Raw genomic sequence first — 15,570 nt, forward strand, 5'->3', positions numbered from 1 at the left:
TGTGCCCCTGAGACTCCATCGGATCTAATAATGAGAAAGAAGCTCTACTCCTTTCAGTTAAGCTGCTGGACCAGTTTGGGAGCCTGACGCCTGGGGCACCAGGTGGCTGGTGCTGCCCCTGTGGCTAGTGAGAAACTGGGGTGGCTGGGGCGCACGTGGCTGAGCCTCCGCCTTTCCTATTACGGACGGAAGACGGGCTGGCGACGTCGGCTTCTCGCTCGTCCACTCTCTCTCCATCTTCTCTCCCCGTGCCTCTACGGTGGTCGATGCTGGTCTCGGTTGATTGATATGGCTCTTTTGTAATCCTCCCACTTTACCTACAATCTGTGCCTCTCCGCTCTCTTTCTATCTTAAGCTGTACCGCCACCACTCAACGGACACGTCTCCAGTTGCCTCCTTATCGATTAGATCGACTCCGTGGAATCTCACGTCGCGCATTCGTTCTGCATTCGGCTATACCCCTGTACATCTTCGCCTGCATTGCGACCGACTACCAACTTCTCGTTCTTTCGCCTAATTCCTATTGATCCTACATCTACCTACACAATGACCGGCCCGTCCATCCAAGATCGTACCGGCGAGTTTCACGCCATTCTGGGTCAAGCCCAGAAGCGCATGGCCGCCAACAAAGCCAGTTCACAGCGCCAGGCTCTTCTGACAGATGCGCAGCGGAAACAAGCAAACGGTTCCGCAGACGGGCAGGGTGGCAAACGACGATCGGAGTTTGCACGGAGAGCTGTGGAAATTGGACGAGGCATCACGGCGACGACTGCGAAGCTGCAGAGACTGGCCGAGTGTGAGTGACTTTTGGACGGTCAGATGAATTGCGCTAATATTACTCGCAGTGGCCAAGCGAAAGACACTCTTTGATGACAGACCGGTTGAGATTTCCGAGTTGACGTTTGTGATCAAACAAGATCTCGCCTCGTTGAATCAGCAAATCGCCTCGTTGCAAGCGCTTACTCTTTCACAACATCCTAAGAGCAATCGGTCGAAGGCGGACCAGGAAGGAGAGCATAATGACAATGTACGTGCGACCAATATAAAGACCGGAACGAAGCTAATGGGTTTAGGTGGTTGTCATGCTACAAGGAAAATTGGCAGATGTGGGAGCCAACTTCAAAGACGTCCTTGAAGTGCGAACAAAGAACATCCAGGCCTCGCGGTCCAGAACCGAGAACTTTGTCTCCTCAGTATCCTCAAAGACACATTCTGCCCTCGATACGCAGCGCTCCGATTCCCCACTTTACAACACATCTGGACGGCGGACGCCCCAGCCGGGCGGCGCTTCCGATCTACTGACTCTGGAACCCTCGAACCCGTCTCCGCTCGGCCGCCCCTCCATGCACTCAGATCAGCAACTACTGGTTATGGAGGAAGCCCAAACGAGCAACGCCTATATTCAAGGGCGTGGTGAGGCAATTGATGCGATTGAACGCACCATCAGCGAGCTGGGTGGTATCTTCGGTCAGCTTGCGCAGATGGTCAGCGAGCAGTCCGACATGATCCAGCGGATAGATGCCAACACGGAAGACGTGGTGGATAACGTGCAGGGAGCGCATCGCGAGTTACTGAAGTACTGGACGCGGGTATCCGGGAACCGGTGGCTCATCGCCAAGATGTTTGGCGTTCTAATGGTAAGCTCATCCCGTAACTTGCTGGTCGAATGGCAGCTAACTTGTGCAGATCTTCTTCCTACTCTGGGTGTTGATATCGGGATAGACACACCCATTCTTTTCTATTATACTGTATTAATACTGGTTCATGTTCGTCCTGCTGTGCTGAACGAATAATGCAACCGTTTCGTCGCTTAGCCTTGCATTCTTTGTCTCCTACCTTGTTTGGCCGTGGTTAGATCTGATGATCGATCTTCTACTATTTACTTTATGTGCTTCGGATGGCCTGATGTGAATACGGTCCATGATTGACTAGATCAATTTATTCATTCCATTGTTTATTCTTCTTGTCGTGTCGACATCATTCATTGGCTGCTGAGTCTATTAAATAAGTTTTGGATAGATGAAGCAGATGGATGACATCCAGTGCATTCCGATGCTATCATTCCCCTAAATACAACTATTCACCTATCCCATAGTATATATATGCTTCTTTCTTTCCTTCTCTTCTCTTCTTCTTCCTGAAATAATTTCTTTAAACTCACAAAATAAGCCCACCCTATCTATACTAGATAAAAGTTCAAAAGATCCCAGATAAAATGCTAGCTTCCGACTTTTTGGATGGCCTATCAACTACTATATTCTCAAAGCCTAGTCTATCCTCATGATACAATGGAACCCTAACCACCCCGAATCATGATAAAGTAGAGGCTCCAAGAAAAGTATTCCCCTCTACATCAATGAAAGAACCTTATCTTTTGAATACTATTCGTATTCCATGCCGTCTACTATGAAACAACAAGACACCAGATAGCCCGTCTGAAGCTTCACTCGATCTTCATGATTCCACAGGGGAAGGGGATAGTATCTACTACTACTACTATTACTAGCCATACCACAGGTATACCAGAAGTAAGCGTCAATACCAGTACCTTGCGAACATGGATAACCTAATACATTACCAATTAAAACAGCTCATGAAACGAATGACCCTACGCCGCACAAACAGGTCTCTACAGAAGTCTGGAAGTAGCGGCTCAATGAAGGAGCTGCTAAGACCCGAAGCCGAGTAGAACGGTCTGGAATAATATCATAATAACAGCAACGGCTCCAGATTACATTCCATACAATCCAAGGGAACGGCCAACATACTGCCGTCGCTTCTTATGTGGCCATTGTCTCAGGCTGGATGGCCACAAGATAGACAATGAAGACTTCCAATAAACGCATAATGGATCCAATGAAGCATCCTCTTTTCAAACGAATACATCATTCCGCCTATGTGACTTTGTACTCCTGGCACCAGACCCGTTGGTGTAGAACTAACACAGGCAATGGTTTGTGAAGCTCACTAGCCCAACCAGGGCGTTGGAAAGTGTGGCTATGCTCAGTACTGATCCCCGCCTGTTCTTTGGCCAAGGCGCATATATTACGCTGTCGACGACCGAGATGCGGGATAACGGCGACAAGCTCGACCGCCACGGACTGGAGAATCAGTACCATGACGTGCAACCAGTTCCTCAGGACGGTGTGCGATCGCCACCGAGCCCCAGCAGTCGGACCACGGGCGACGACGAGTCGGTGCCGGTGGAGGCGGCCGAGCCGGAGGACATCGACGATTTTTCAGACGACAATGCCCAGCACGAGCCGAAGGCGAAAGGGGACTGAGCAAACAAACAACTTACGATTATTGTTGAGACATTTGAGTCACCCCTGCTGCTTGGTGGCCATCGATATATCGTTTTGATCTACTTGGCAGAAGTCTGTTTTGACAATTATGGTACTCTTGCGCACGGCCATGCTGGTGGAAAGATACGGAAAGGGGAATGACCTCCACGGACCAGCTAACCATTCATCAATGAATTGGGAAGCTTTTGTTACAAAGAATTCGTTGACTGGGGACTGTGCATGAACTGAAAACCCGAACCGATCTATAAGAACGATGAGCACAGCGAACAATCCTGTATTGAAGACACGAGCAGGTCAAAAACTGGGATTCCAGGGTAGCTCACGTACAGGACGAGCCCACCAAGACTGTTAAGGTAGACCACCAAAAACCCCTGCTGGTCAAGCTTGGAAAGCAAACATGGGCTCTGTCAGGCCTCTCCCACTTCATCGTAAGCAATTCGAGAATGACACCAAGAAGGATCCGTCTGGATCCTTGTACCACTCGCGCGAAGCCGAGCTGGGGATTGCACTGGCTCAAAGTCTCATTGACAGAGGCTGTCCCGATGTCTTTATCATATCACCGTATAAGCCCAGGTGGCCTTGGTGAAGAAGTTATGGGAGCAGAGGCATCCTAAATTGGAGTAATTGGGAACGGACCAAGGACATCGTGGCGGAACTTGCTAGTAGGAAGAAAATGGAGAATCTCACCCAGTCACTGAATGAATATGGCTTGACAAGTCATCGGCTCTAGACTGGCTCAATTGCAATCTCAGAAGAAAGGAGACTCCGATGGCGAAGCCGACGCACTCTCTGAACCCTCTTCCATCCCGGCTGCCGACGAGCCTGTGCCCCCCACCGACGGAGTTGATGGGGTAGCTTTAGATTGTCAATATCAAGATACCAGCGGACGGTGGTGATTGCCATAACGGATCGAAAAGACACCTTCATCCCACCCCTTTTTTCCCCCAACACCTCCAACATCGTCTTTGGAGTCTACGCATATTGGAGGGTTTTGTATCGTCCTTTCCAGTCGGACACCGTCTGTTGTTTGGGGAATGACGTGGCTGGCACCGTCTGTGGTCGAACAGGTGTCTTGTGGGTATGGTTGATTGCACGCTTCTTCATACACACGGGTCTATTTCCTATCGGGGTTCCCTCCTGCTCCTCAGACCACAAACTTTCGCCAGTTATCTCGAGGTAGGGCTTTGGAACAAGCTTGGATGTTAAACCTCCATAATGACGCATCTTATATTTATGGCGTTACCAAATAGTCTGACCAAGGGGGCAATACCACTTCCACTGAGAAGCATGCATGCTAAACTCGGCTTAGGACTTCATTGACGCTTTGGACAGTTCAGCTTGCCTAAAACCCTAAGTACCCACAGAAAGAGCACCCGATTGATCATAATTTCTCTCAACTGTCAAGGTAGAAGTGTGTCTGCTACCTAGGTCTCTATACCTGATCCTCGACCTGCCACACCAATGGCCTTTGATGCGTACGATCACGATCGGAGTAAAGACGTCAAGTACGGAATCATGGCTACAATTGTCACCAATTAGACATTAACTGTTGATTAATTCCGTCCCAAGAAAGCCATATGGCGCAGCATATGAACGGACTGGTCTATACCATCACGCCTCTTAAGATTGCCCATTCCAGGGCTACCAGGGTGTGAGAAATCTTATGCGTACGGGCTCGTCCACCACAATCAACGTTCAGCCGGATGATGACAACTATAACATGATGTCTGTGGCCGGATTTATCTCGCATGTCTCTAATCGCCGTGGAGATTATGGGAAGGGCTAGGGAAGTTTCCAACCCACCTGAGCTTGGAACTCTGTATAAGCTCAGGAATCATGTCCTGGACAGTGTCAGTCTGTCCTGAACAAATCCTAAGGACACCGTGTCTTAGAAGGTCGAAGTAGACCTCGAGTATTGCTTTTCTCACATTTGCTGAGGAATAGCGTAAAGACTACCCACGACGAAGATACCTGGTAACGGTGCACGGTAAGTAAAAAATATGGCTGTGTGAAGGGCCCCTGCCCAAGGAAATGCCAGACATGGCATCGTGCGGTGGTCCGATCCATAAGAGCAGCGCCCTGCATGAGATACTGTGGAGGAAGTCAAAGGCCATTCATTGCGTCATGGCAGCATAGATGAAACGGGGACGACAAACTACCGCCCCAGCCAAGGCACATTATAAATCTAGCAGTAGGCGGGAACCTGCAGTCCCCGCTGCCAAGTCATGTGTTAACTGCCGGTGGCCTCGGGCAGAAGACTCTGAGGAACAGCGGATAGTCATGAAGAACTGACGATGCCGTGCAGGAGGAAAAGGCGCACGCTACCAAGAAAACTTCTGCTGCGGAAAAGCGCACCTACCGCTTGGGTTGGTTTGGGTTGGGCTGAATACGACCGTTGCGGTAATATGGTTTGATATACCAATTTCTAAGCTCAAGATCATGGTCGAAGAGACAGCTCTCGATGCAACTTCAGTTTCCAGTGATTCGGCGCTAGGCGCTGTAGCATGGACGGTTTAGATCATCCCTGGTTCAGATGGTAACTCCCAAGTGGCAGTCGTCTGTCCATTACAATCATCGTTACAAGTGTGACTTGTACGCCGGTATGTTTATAGTATACTATTTTCCTACCAAGCAAATCCATGGGATGAAAAGCGATGATCTGGCCTGTGGTTTATGCATGAGAGATGATATCCAGCAGTGCCATAACACCAGTTTGTCTACTGACCCGGAACCGTCATCAGAAAAAAACACGACTCAATCTACCAGGGCTTGTTTCTTGGCTAGCATGGCCTGATTTGGATATCTTAATCTGGGACCTCATGAAAAGTTGCAGTGGCAACTACCTTCAATGACTACCTTGTGCGGACAACGTATACATACGAGCAATCCTCGGGCCTCTCATTCTGGATCCAGTCAATCACGAAAACGAATCCTCTGGAACATTCAAGTTCTAACTCAATTGCCTCCTAGCAATACTGGTCTTAGCCAGATGCAGAAATCAGCATTTCAATGGATATCCAGAAATGATGGCCATGGTATACAACAACTGCATGTCTTCACCCCGAAGGATGAAAAGAACACCTCGACCGACAAGAATGTGTTAAGCAAGTTTCCAACCACACAAAGCTGTTCCCACTGGCCGTCTGACGCTACTCTACGAACCAAGTCGTAAAAATGCCCTTGCCGTCTGCCACGACAGTGACCAGAGACGGGTATAGGCATCATTAAGGGGAAAACAGTTTTAGTCCTAAGAGTTCTCTGCTACATTGAATGGCTTTTCCCACTACTTGGTCATTTTCCAATAAGATTTATGTCAAGCATTCGCATGCAAACCCACGCTATTTATCACTTAAACACACTAAGCCTCGGCTTTGCATGATTTAGCACCACCCATATACGGAATGCCACACTTGAGCTTACCATGAGAGCCAGATTGGCGTATTACTTGTGTACAGCTTTAATATATTGGGCCTTTTGTCAGATAATCAAAACTGCACGAATCAGCTACAATATTGCATTGCAAGCACGTGGTTAACGGCCACCGAGTGTGTTGAAGACATTCTAGGGCAAAGATTTCAGACATCGACTCGGATGGATTCTGGTTCACAACTGTCAGCACTGATACGAGCTCTCGTTTCACCAGATTGATGAACCCTTTCGAATTCTAGAAACTAATAGACTGGACATATGCGTTTATTTTGGTGATAATAGAACACAGACCGGCAGCTCTCTGTACATCAAGAACCGGTTGACCAAGGACCACGAGATGTTTTAACCAGATTTCGATGGCAGATACTCGGTGGTGTTAACCACTTATAACACACTCGAGAAGCGACATGGTCTTTCCGCAGTCTGTGACTGGTAGAAGACTAAGTGTTTCTGGAGATAAGGTAAGAGACCTATCACCGGACAGACTTATGTGGAAGGATCTGCAGCTGTCCAAGCCCCGAACAATTATTATCTCAGCGCGCATGCAGTTTATGGCTCCCATATTGAGATCCTTATATTAAAGACTACCAGGATTACTGCAGCTACCTGATACTCCATAATACCAGCAGTGGAAGAGAGTCTGTTTTGCGTATCCTTCGCGCAATTCAAGCTGGATCAAACACATCGATGTGAGTGACGAATGTGAATGGCCTTTACACCCCGAGTAAAGCTCGAACGATGATATGCATGTATCTCGAACCATTCAAACAGAAAATGGGCTGTCTGCTTCTCTTCTACATAGAAAGATCTCATGGACAGACGCCCAGAATATTCTTTCGGTTGTCGCATCGACTAGCTTGCATTCTTTCCGATGGAAACGACAACTATGACACCAGGTGAAGAGTGGACAGCATACTCCAGACTGCTCAGGCACCGGCATTGTGCAATTGTGGTGCAACGCCGTGCCAACCCATGGCTTAGCCCTAAGTAAACGATACCTACGAAATACCCCGAATTATGATGACAGACGATCCGGCACTGTGTAGGCGAATCAGTGGGATCCCTGTGTTAATTGCCGAGAGCTCATTCGTCTGCATTGAGGAAACGTCCTTGACTTTTCTTAAAATGCTGGCAGCGCTGATGCCCCTGATCAATCTCGAGCGGCTTATATAGGACCTTAACCAGCCTGGAAGTGGCCAGTCGTTGCGCAGCGAGTAGGTATGGTTGTACCATGGGATACTGCCGCTTCGTACTGCCTGGAATGCGAGGGAATATGGCGATGACGCGGCATCTATTGTAAGCATAATAGATTCCGACGTCATCTAGGGTATGTATCAAAGTTATTAATCATTCTTATTATAGGCTGTACAAGTTATTAAGAGAACTGTTCAGCGCAAAAGAAACGTTTGCCAGTCATGCGGACGCCGTGGCTACTCCCTCGGAGAATGTTGCTTTATGCATGGTATTGAAGTCCTGGTAAGTTTCCTCTAATTGAAATCTCAGTATATCCTTCGAGAAATTAAGTAAAACTGACTGCCTATAGGGTGCATGCATATCTACAAATTCCAAACCTTCAGCTTGACGTATGCTGAAATGACTTGGTCATTAAAACTCCTCAGTTAAGGCTGTCGAAATCCACAGCGATTACCAGGAGGCATGTACTCAGCCACAGGTTGCTATTCTCCCGTCTTGATACTATATAATCTGTTGCGCTACTATGAATATTTCCAGATCTCGTCAAATCAAGATCTTGCTATTAGTAGCTTACAAAGAATATACCTGGTCCAGTCAACAAGTCGCAGAATCCCAACAACACCGCAGAAACCAAGCCAGTCCAAAGAGAGAAGAAACACAATGACTCGTTCGACCAGCGTCGTGGCGAGGTGGGCCAAGCAGATGGTCCAGCAATTTGGCAGCGCGATGATCTTGCTCATGTTCTAGGGCTGTGAATTGACAACGGTAGATATTTCGGTGAAGGGGCTCGTGATAGACTCAGTCAAGGCTCCCGGGGCGGAACTAGAACGTTTAGACCACAGTCACATACAAGATCAACAACATTGATGTGAAATGGAGCCTATAAGCAACTTCGGCAGAATATCGTCTCTATGTCCCGTGGCACCATTTTATAACGAGAACGGATTCCCCTGCTCGGTCCTGCTTCTCCTGGCTGTCTGTAGGGTGGCGAAGAGGCATTACAGTACAAACGGTTGTGCTCAGCAGCGAATGGCTTTATTGTGTTGTCGTTGCAATGCCATGAACAAGGGCAGACTGGAGAGGAATATGTGCCAGTGTATCTGGTAATGAATCGGCAAAATTTGTCTCAGTTGCCGGGGTGTGTGCCATAGCGGTACGAACCATTCTGGACACACCAGAAGCGATGGAATCTTTCAACAACGAAGCGCGGGACTTGTGGAATGCGGCTTCAGGGAGGAACGCGCGACTTCTACGAGACATCGAATAGAGCAAGATAAAAAATGAGAATCAATAGATGGCCACTAAAGCCGGAATTGATCAGGCGACACCAAAACCTATCAACGAAGTCCAACTTTTCACACGGCGTGAAGGCGTTCGCCGAACTGGCTCAACCTAAGAGCAACGCAACCATACACCGTGCGAACAGAATCGTGAATGAATGATGCAACGGGCCTATTCTGGGTACACGAACTCAAGAACATGCTACCTGGAGAGACAACAAGGATCTTAAAGCCACTTCAATATATGGCAGATCGCGCTGAGATGTGTCAAAAGCATCACCAATCCTGCCTCCTCCCATTGACTGTCTGTGCTGTCCTCGGGGTCGCGGGAGCTTATACTATACAAATCTCATGACGGCGTGAATCTCGACATTACCAATACGAAGGCCACGCCTCACAGAACGTTCAGGATGAAGCTAATTCGTATAAACGTGTATCTCGATAATAATATATGGGCAGATTAGCCAGATACCAGGTATGGACCGACATTGCCTAACCTGATGACAATGAAACGATACGGTCCTTATCGTGTCGACATTAGAGAAGACATGGAAGAGGTATGTGGGAAGAAGTCTCCCCATAAATCTGCACGTTCTGGAGAGAAGTATACTACTTATCTATTCTGCATGCATTGCTTGAGAACTGCAAACAAGAACTACTAGCATTCAAGCAATTCGGTCGAGGGGGAATCCAGATTCTCATCGAGGATAATATTAAACCTGCTACAACGATGTACATTCCGCAAGGAGTATATGGAGAAAACGACGGACTTTTACATATCCCACATGCGCTTTCTTCCCTATATTCAGGCGTTATTCTCCTCGCCAACAAAGAACAGGACGATTAACAAAGACCCACTGCTTCATCTTCATCATCTTGTCACCTGCCGCGCAACATACAATTCCAAATCTAAGCTACCCTTCTTAGCAGGACCATTGCACCTACAGATACAGAGTTAACTTGCCAACAGCGTATTCTGCTAAACGGCTTACTAAACTCAGCGGCTTTATATCAGTTTAGAAATCCCACTGTATTATTCGCGGAAATGTCATAATGTTCCTAGTATCCGCAACCAAAGAGCCAGGGCACGTCCACGTTTATTGGTTTAGTGCCCATTCTCCGATGGACAAACACTCCATATACGATTCTAAGATGGAAAAACAGGAAGATGAGAAAGACCAATTACTAGCCCGGTTAACGACCAATGCCTAACGTGGAACATGATCAGGTTGTCTCGTCCCAGTCCAGGAATCAGCCATTTATTTTAGCCACATCTGTCGCTCCTATAACCCATGCCACCAGCCCATCTCGAAGGAACACTTGTGTTTGCTTTGAAAGCATTCCGTTTCTATACACTACAGAAGATCATTTACATCAAGTCTAAATGGGCTATTCAAATGGAATGATTGGGCCGATGTATTGATGGTCCAACCTAATTGCTGCGCACACACTGGTGGTAGTTATGGGCGCATATAGCCACGGTGATGTGGGTAGCATGGCCTTGCGAAGACTCAGGTTGTTTTGCTTTCACCCTTCAATAACTTTGTTCAAGAGCTCACTCCCCTCCGCCTTACAATCTTTTCTGCTATGTCTGACTTGCAGGCTAGCATCTGGGCCGGCGACTCAGCCGTTGTTGCAGTCGCTGGGGCGGGTGAAGACCCAAATCGCGTGGCCAAAATGACAAGAAACCCCGCGCTCACCTCGTTGTAACCCTGGATATATATAAGCCTACTTCCATTGAACGCTGCTAGGTGTTACTAGACCGACCCGGAGACGTCCGAGGCCTGCAAATTCGGATGTAGTTTCCATCATCCGGGAGAGCCCTGCCCTCTGGCCCGCTTTCTAGGCACAGGTTAGCGTGCAGGCGTTCCATGCGAACAGGGCAGTGGGAATACTAACCATGGAATATAAAATCAAGCACTTAAAAAGGGCTTATGCTATGAGAATTTGGAAAAAGCAGGGCCATCTCTTCGCGGGTTCGAGTCCTGCTCCCCCGGTATCTCTGGGCCAGATAGTGTTGCGTTGTTTGAGCTCAGAGTGGGCTTTCAGTTCATTTTTCTTTTCGATTGGGTTGATACTCCTAGTAGCTAGTCATGCATCTAGTATAGACTTGGTAATTGTTGGGATGCTATGGGAGCTGGTGGTACATAAGAGACTTTTGTGCAAGATATACTTACATCGTCGTTGCGCTCGGGATAGGAATCTATCGCTAGCACTCGTATTAGTACATGCTCTCATGGCATAATAATACTCAATGGCTGCTGGAAAGGAATCTTATAATTCAATACATTGGATAAGTCAACCCAACAGCTCTCAATTCAATTGTATACACCCTCTCGTAGTGCCCCATACCCAGCATAACTCGTATATCCGAATATATCCGACTCACCAACCAACCAACCCCAATAGAAAGTTCCCGCCCCACACAACCCAAGCGGGAACAACATTAGCCGTTTTCTCCACGATATCCGATCCGATGCAATCCATGCAGCACATCAAATTCCCCCTTCCTTCCATGCAATATATTCCACATTAAGCCCCAAACCAGCCAACCATGTTCACCTTCTTCTCCCGATCCCAAACAAGCGGAGGAAAAGGCGGCTGGCAGCGCATCGGGCTCACCTCCGACTTCCCTGATGTAGACTCTCCAGAAAACAATGGCGATTGTCGGGTGACATCGCAATGCAAGGCTTTTACGATTCCGAAGACACCCACACCAGGCTCAAGTTCCGCCCCTGTGGAAGCGGAGATTGATGGTCCGCTGGAGGATTTGAAGGATCAGGTTCTTGTGTTTAAGTATAAGGGGAAGATGCATGCTATTGATCATGTAAGTGAAATGTCTTAGCTAAGTAGCCATTATTGGCATGGAAATTGGTGTGGAAAGCTGATCGGGTATAGCAATGTCCGCATTCATCGTTTCCACTGTCGCAGGGAAGTCTGTTTGACATTGAGGATTTTGGAATCACCCTGAGTGCGGGTATAACATGCCCTAAGCACGATTGGTCGTTTGATCTCTTTTCTGGACAGGCTGATCGCGGGAATTACAAGCTTAAGGTTTGGGAGGTACAGTTGCGGGACGTGCCTGCTCCGAAGGATGGGGAAACGGATGAGAAGGAGGTTTGGGTGAGACGCAAGCAGCGGATTGGATAGTTGGAAGAACTGGTTGTTTTGTTTATTAGAGATTTCCATTGGAGAGTTTGCTGTATAGCTGGCGGTATCGGCACTGCCAGAATGGTGCTTGGGCTGGACCCAGGAAGCTGATGCGATGGAGACTGCAGTGCATGCTGCAGAAGAATCAAGATGTTGGCATATGCTGAGGTTGGGAGCTGCCAGCCACATTTGACAGGCGAGGCTATTGCCTAGTGCAGTCATAGGCATGAAGTCTCAGGTATTGCTTCGGCACATGTCAAGCGAGTTCTCCACTCATTATCATCTGACTAGAACGCTTCTTTAATAGACTCCTGTTGAAATTGTTCTAAGAAGCTGTCCCATTGACTCCAATCCATTGTAGTAGAATCAATGGAATTGTGTTCATCGAGACCGTGCAGTTCAGGTCCCTTCCTGGAAGTATGGTCATTAGTCTGACCTCCCAAGCGATCCTGGCCTGTTAGGTGTCTATTACTTGGGCCCAGAGTCATCTGGGGATTGAATTCGTTCCCGTCTCTTGCCTTCAATCTCTTGGAAACTAGATCAGGGCAAGGGAGCGAAGACGCATTGCGGAGCGCTCGCTCCTCGTTATGCGCTTTCCAGGCTTTCAAATGAGGTCTTGAATGACAGTAGAAAATGCCGTCTTCTGTTGACCCATACTCTCCCGATGGTGTCGGCTATAGATGCGATTAATGACATACCACGCGTTCCTCGTTTCCTCCTCCTGCACGCGATAATGCAGTTCATACAGCATATGTATCAATGCTTCCCATGGAACATTGTACTCAACGTACCACATGAACCACTAGGTGACTGAACCACTAGGTGACATATAACGCAAGATGGAGTTTTTGGTAGGTCTTGTCCTTGTGTGGACGAGGGAGTGTCTATGACTAGTCCGCCTGTCTCGGGATCTGCCATGACCGGGCGTTATGATAACAGCTAGGTGTCAATAATGTTGCTTTCATGTGTCTACTGGAGCATGATAGCGAATGTAAAAAGGTATGATCGCTCCCGTGATGAGTTGAGTGAGACGCGGCAAGATTAAGTAGAGGGCAGAAGCCACGGCGTTTGTCTGAAAGTACCCGGAAATGCGGATTTAGGGAAGGTGGCCTCCGCGTCACGCATCTATTTTATTCGATTCGTGGGCTTCTGGCTCTACGTCCTTGCTACCCAGCTCTAAAAAGCGGAAAGAAGCACTTTTCAAACGTCTACTACTTAGGTATATAGCGAAGTGAATGATTACGTGGGTTGATATATCGTAAACTCTACTTGCAGTCGGTGCGGGAAGCGACGACCCTCTTCTATCAACAATCATCAACATCACGACTAGCACAGTAAGGGCTCTTCTTCCTTAATACATGCCCAAACTTCCAGATGAATATAACTCCCGTCAAACCAATGCACAGTGCAATGATACCCAGTATGCTTGAAGTCCAACCATACCCTATCCGTTCATATCTGTGCTATTGTCAGCAATGCCGCTCTACTCGCAGGGAGGAGAGAAACTCACGCATATGGAGAAAACAACGGAAACACAAATCCCGCCAGACACCTGAGCATTGACGTCGCAGCAAGCGCACTAGCAGAGTATCGGCCGTACGTATCCACGACATAGATGTTATTCGAGACCGTGCAGATGTACGCTGCAGCCGCAAATAGTGCGATTCCGATATCAGGCATCAGCCAGAACATACGGGCTTCCGCACTCCACCCGTACCAGAACAGACCAATGGACAGGATAACGGTGGCTGGTATCATAATGGGTATGCGGAACTCAGGCAGGCCTTTGCCGCCGTTCCGTTTGGTCATAATTCGAAATATGCGGTCATTAATGTGCGTTGCTACTTCTGCTGCGAAGGCTGTTCCTAGGCCCAGTGCGAGGTAGTGGAGTGATGCTATGTCTAGTTTCTCGTGGTAGCGGGTTGTCCAGAGGATGGCGATGGACGAATAGAGAATGTAGATATTACCGTAGAGGTAGCCTTGATATAATGCCATGACTTGCACTATTGGTTGTGTTGAGAGGAGTTTGATGGGGCGGATCATGATTGTTCGCATCATGTCAAGTTTGGAGTCACTGGGAAAGTCGTGTTCTGTGTAGAGGCCTGTGGCTCCTGCTTTTGCGAGGCGATCTCTTTTCCTGCGTAGAAGAACTGGCGTGTATGACTCGTCGAGGAAGAGAAGGCCGAAGAGCTGGACGCAGCCGTCTATGATAGAAGTCGCATAGAATGCCCAACGCCAGGATGTGCGCATTGTTAAGAACCCACCCGCAATGGGGCCCAGGACTTGTCCCATAAGAGGGAATATGCTGTAGATTGCCATGGCTTTACCACGATCTTTGGCATTGAACAAATCTCCGAGAGTTCCAGCTCCGATCTATAGTTGAAGCTAAGAATCACAGAAACGAATATGGGGGCATTGGTAACCTACACCAACAGTACAACTTCCGAAAAGTCCAGCAAAGGACCTAAAGGCAAGTAATTGCTCAATACTTCTCGCAACACCGCATGCAGTATTGAAGATCAGAAACACAAAGTTGAATGTCTGGAGTACCCGTGTTCGCCCCCAAATCTCAGACATGGGACTGATAAACATGGGCCCAATGGCATAGCCAAGTAAAAATATAGACATAACCATAGGCTTCTGAACTGTCACTGTGACATTGAGCTCTTCCGCAATGGTGTCTATTGCCGGAGAGACAATAGTGGTTGGAAGCGGACTCATCAGAACGAAGCCTGAAATTGAGATGACTGCTAGCCACTTCCGACGAGTAGACCAATTCTTTGGATTCTCTGGATCGTCGGGTCCGTCCCAGGTGACCTTATAGTCGTCAATATAATGTCTTCAGTATGGCCAGAGCTTTTCCACACTTACAAGTTTATCATCGAGAACGATATCACTCGTACACTCTTCTCCCTTGACAATTTCTTCATCTTGGCCCATTGTTATTGACTCCTGGGCGCTCACTTCTTCTTCTGAAACCTCAAAACTGAACCTTCAACAGGGAGCCGATAAATGAAGACGGAAATGAACGATAATCAAACAAGTTAGCGCGAGCAAGGTATTTCTGCTCCAGTGAAATTTCAAGATCTAACATTGAAAAAAAAAAAAAACAAACTCCAAATTTAATAGTCAGAATAAGAGATCCGACGAGGCAACTCAATGGTTGTGCGTGGATATCGAACTCCGAGCTGCGATTTACTCCGTCGGAATGA

The 15,570-nt window shown here is 47.9% G+C and overlaps 4 protein-coding genes across 4 annotated transcripts; 3 read left to right on the forward strand and 1 right to left on the reverse strand.

Annotated features, from left to right (window-relative positions):
- The first annotated feature begins 254 nt into the window (after positions 1-254).
- On the forward strand, positions 255-2,161 carry BDQ94DRAFT_150207 (t-SNARE syntaxin). The gene is made up of 4 exons (XM_026767539.1): positions 255-796; positions 846-1,027; positions 1,074-1,637; positions 1,687-2,161. The coding sequence occupies exons 1-4, from the start codon at positions 547-549 to the stop codon at positions 1,720-1,722; spliced, it is 1,032 nt and encodes a 343-aa protein (XP_026622704.1). The 5' UTR covers positions 255-546; the 3' UTR covers positions 1,723-2,161.
- Positions 2,162-2,847: 686 nt separating this feature from the next.
- BDQ94DRAFT_173691 (uncharacterized protein) lies at positions 2,848-3,284 on the forward strand (the record flags this gene model as incomplete). Its single annotated transcript, XM_026772210.1, has 2 exons — positions 2,848-2,906; positions 2,981-3,284. 2 exons carry the CDS (start codon positions 2,848-2,850, stop codon positions 3,282-3,284), a joined length of 363 nt encoding a protein of 120 aa, XP_026622705.1.
- An 8,304-nt stretch (positions 3,285-11,588) lies between these two features.
- On the forward strand, positions 11,589-12,486 carry BDQ94DRAFT_150208 (Rieske (2Fe-2S) protein). The gene is made up of 2 exons (XM_026767540.1): positions 11,589-12,035; positions 12,107-12,486. The coding sequence occupies exons 1-2, from the start codon at positions 11,763-11,765 to the stop codon at positions 12,356-12,358; spliced, it is 525 nt and encodes a 174-aa protein (XP_026622706.1). The 5' UTR covers positions 11,589-11,762; the 3' UTR covers positions 12,359-12,486.
- A 1,118-nt stretch (positions 12,487-13,604) lies between these two features.
- Positions 13,605-15,298, reverse strand: BDQ94DRAFT_182216 (MFS transporter; the record flags this gene model as incomplete). Its single annotated transcript, XM_026774086.1, has 4 exons — positions 13,605-13,816; positions 13,869-14,731; positions 14,786-15,175; positions 15,230-15,298. 4 exons carry the CDS (start codon positions 15,296-15,298, stop codon positions 13,663-13,665), a joined length of 1,476 nt encoding a protein of 491 aa, XP_026622707.1. The 3' UTR covers positions 13,605-13,662.
- Between the last annotated feature and the right edge of the window lie 272 nt (positions 15,299-15,570).

This window comes from Aspergillus welwitschiae (assembly GCF_003344945.1).
Source record: "Aspergillus welwitschiae strain CBS 139.54b unplaced genomic scaffold BDQ94scaffold_35, whole genome shotgun sequence".
Taxonomy (NCBI): domain Eukaryota; kingdom Fungi; phylum Ascomycota; class Eurotiomycetes; order Eurotiales; family Aspergillaceae; genus Aspergillus; species Aspergillus welwitschiae.

Coding starts and splice junctions, on each gene's coding strand:
- BDQ94DRAFT_150207 (XM_026767539.1), top strand. CDS start 547: ATGACCGGCCCGTCCATCCAAGATCGTACCGGCGAGTTTCACGCCATT. Junction 797..845: donor GCTGCAGAGACTGGCCGAGT/GTGAGTGACTTT, acceptor TATTACTCGCAG/TGGCCAAGCGAAAGACACTC. Junction 1,028..1,073: donor AAGGAGAGCATAATGACAAT/GTACGTGCGACC, acceptor TAATGGGTTTAG/GTGGTTGTCATGCTACAAGG.
- BDQ94DRAFT_150208 (XM_026767540.1), top strand. CDS start 11,763: ATGTTCACCTTCTTCTCCCGATCCCAAACAAGCGGAGGAAAAGGCGGC. Junction 12,036..12,106: donor AGATGCATGCTATTGATCAT/GTAAGTGAAATG, acceptor GATCGGGTATAG/CAATGTCCGCATTCATCGTT.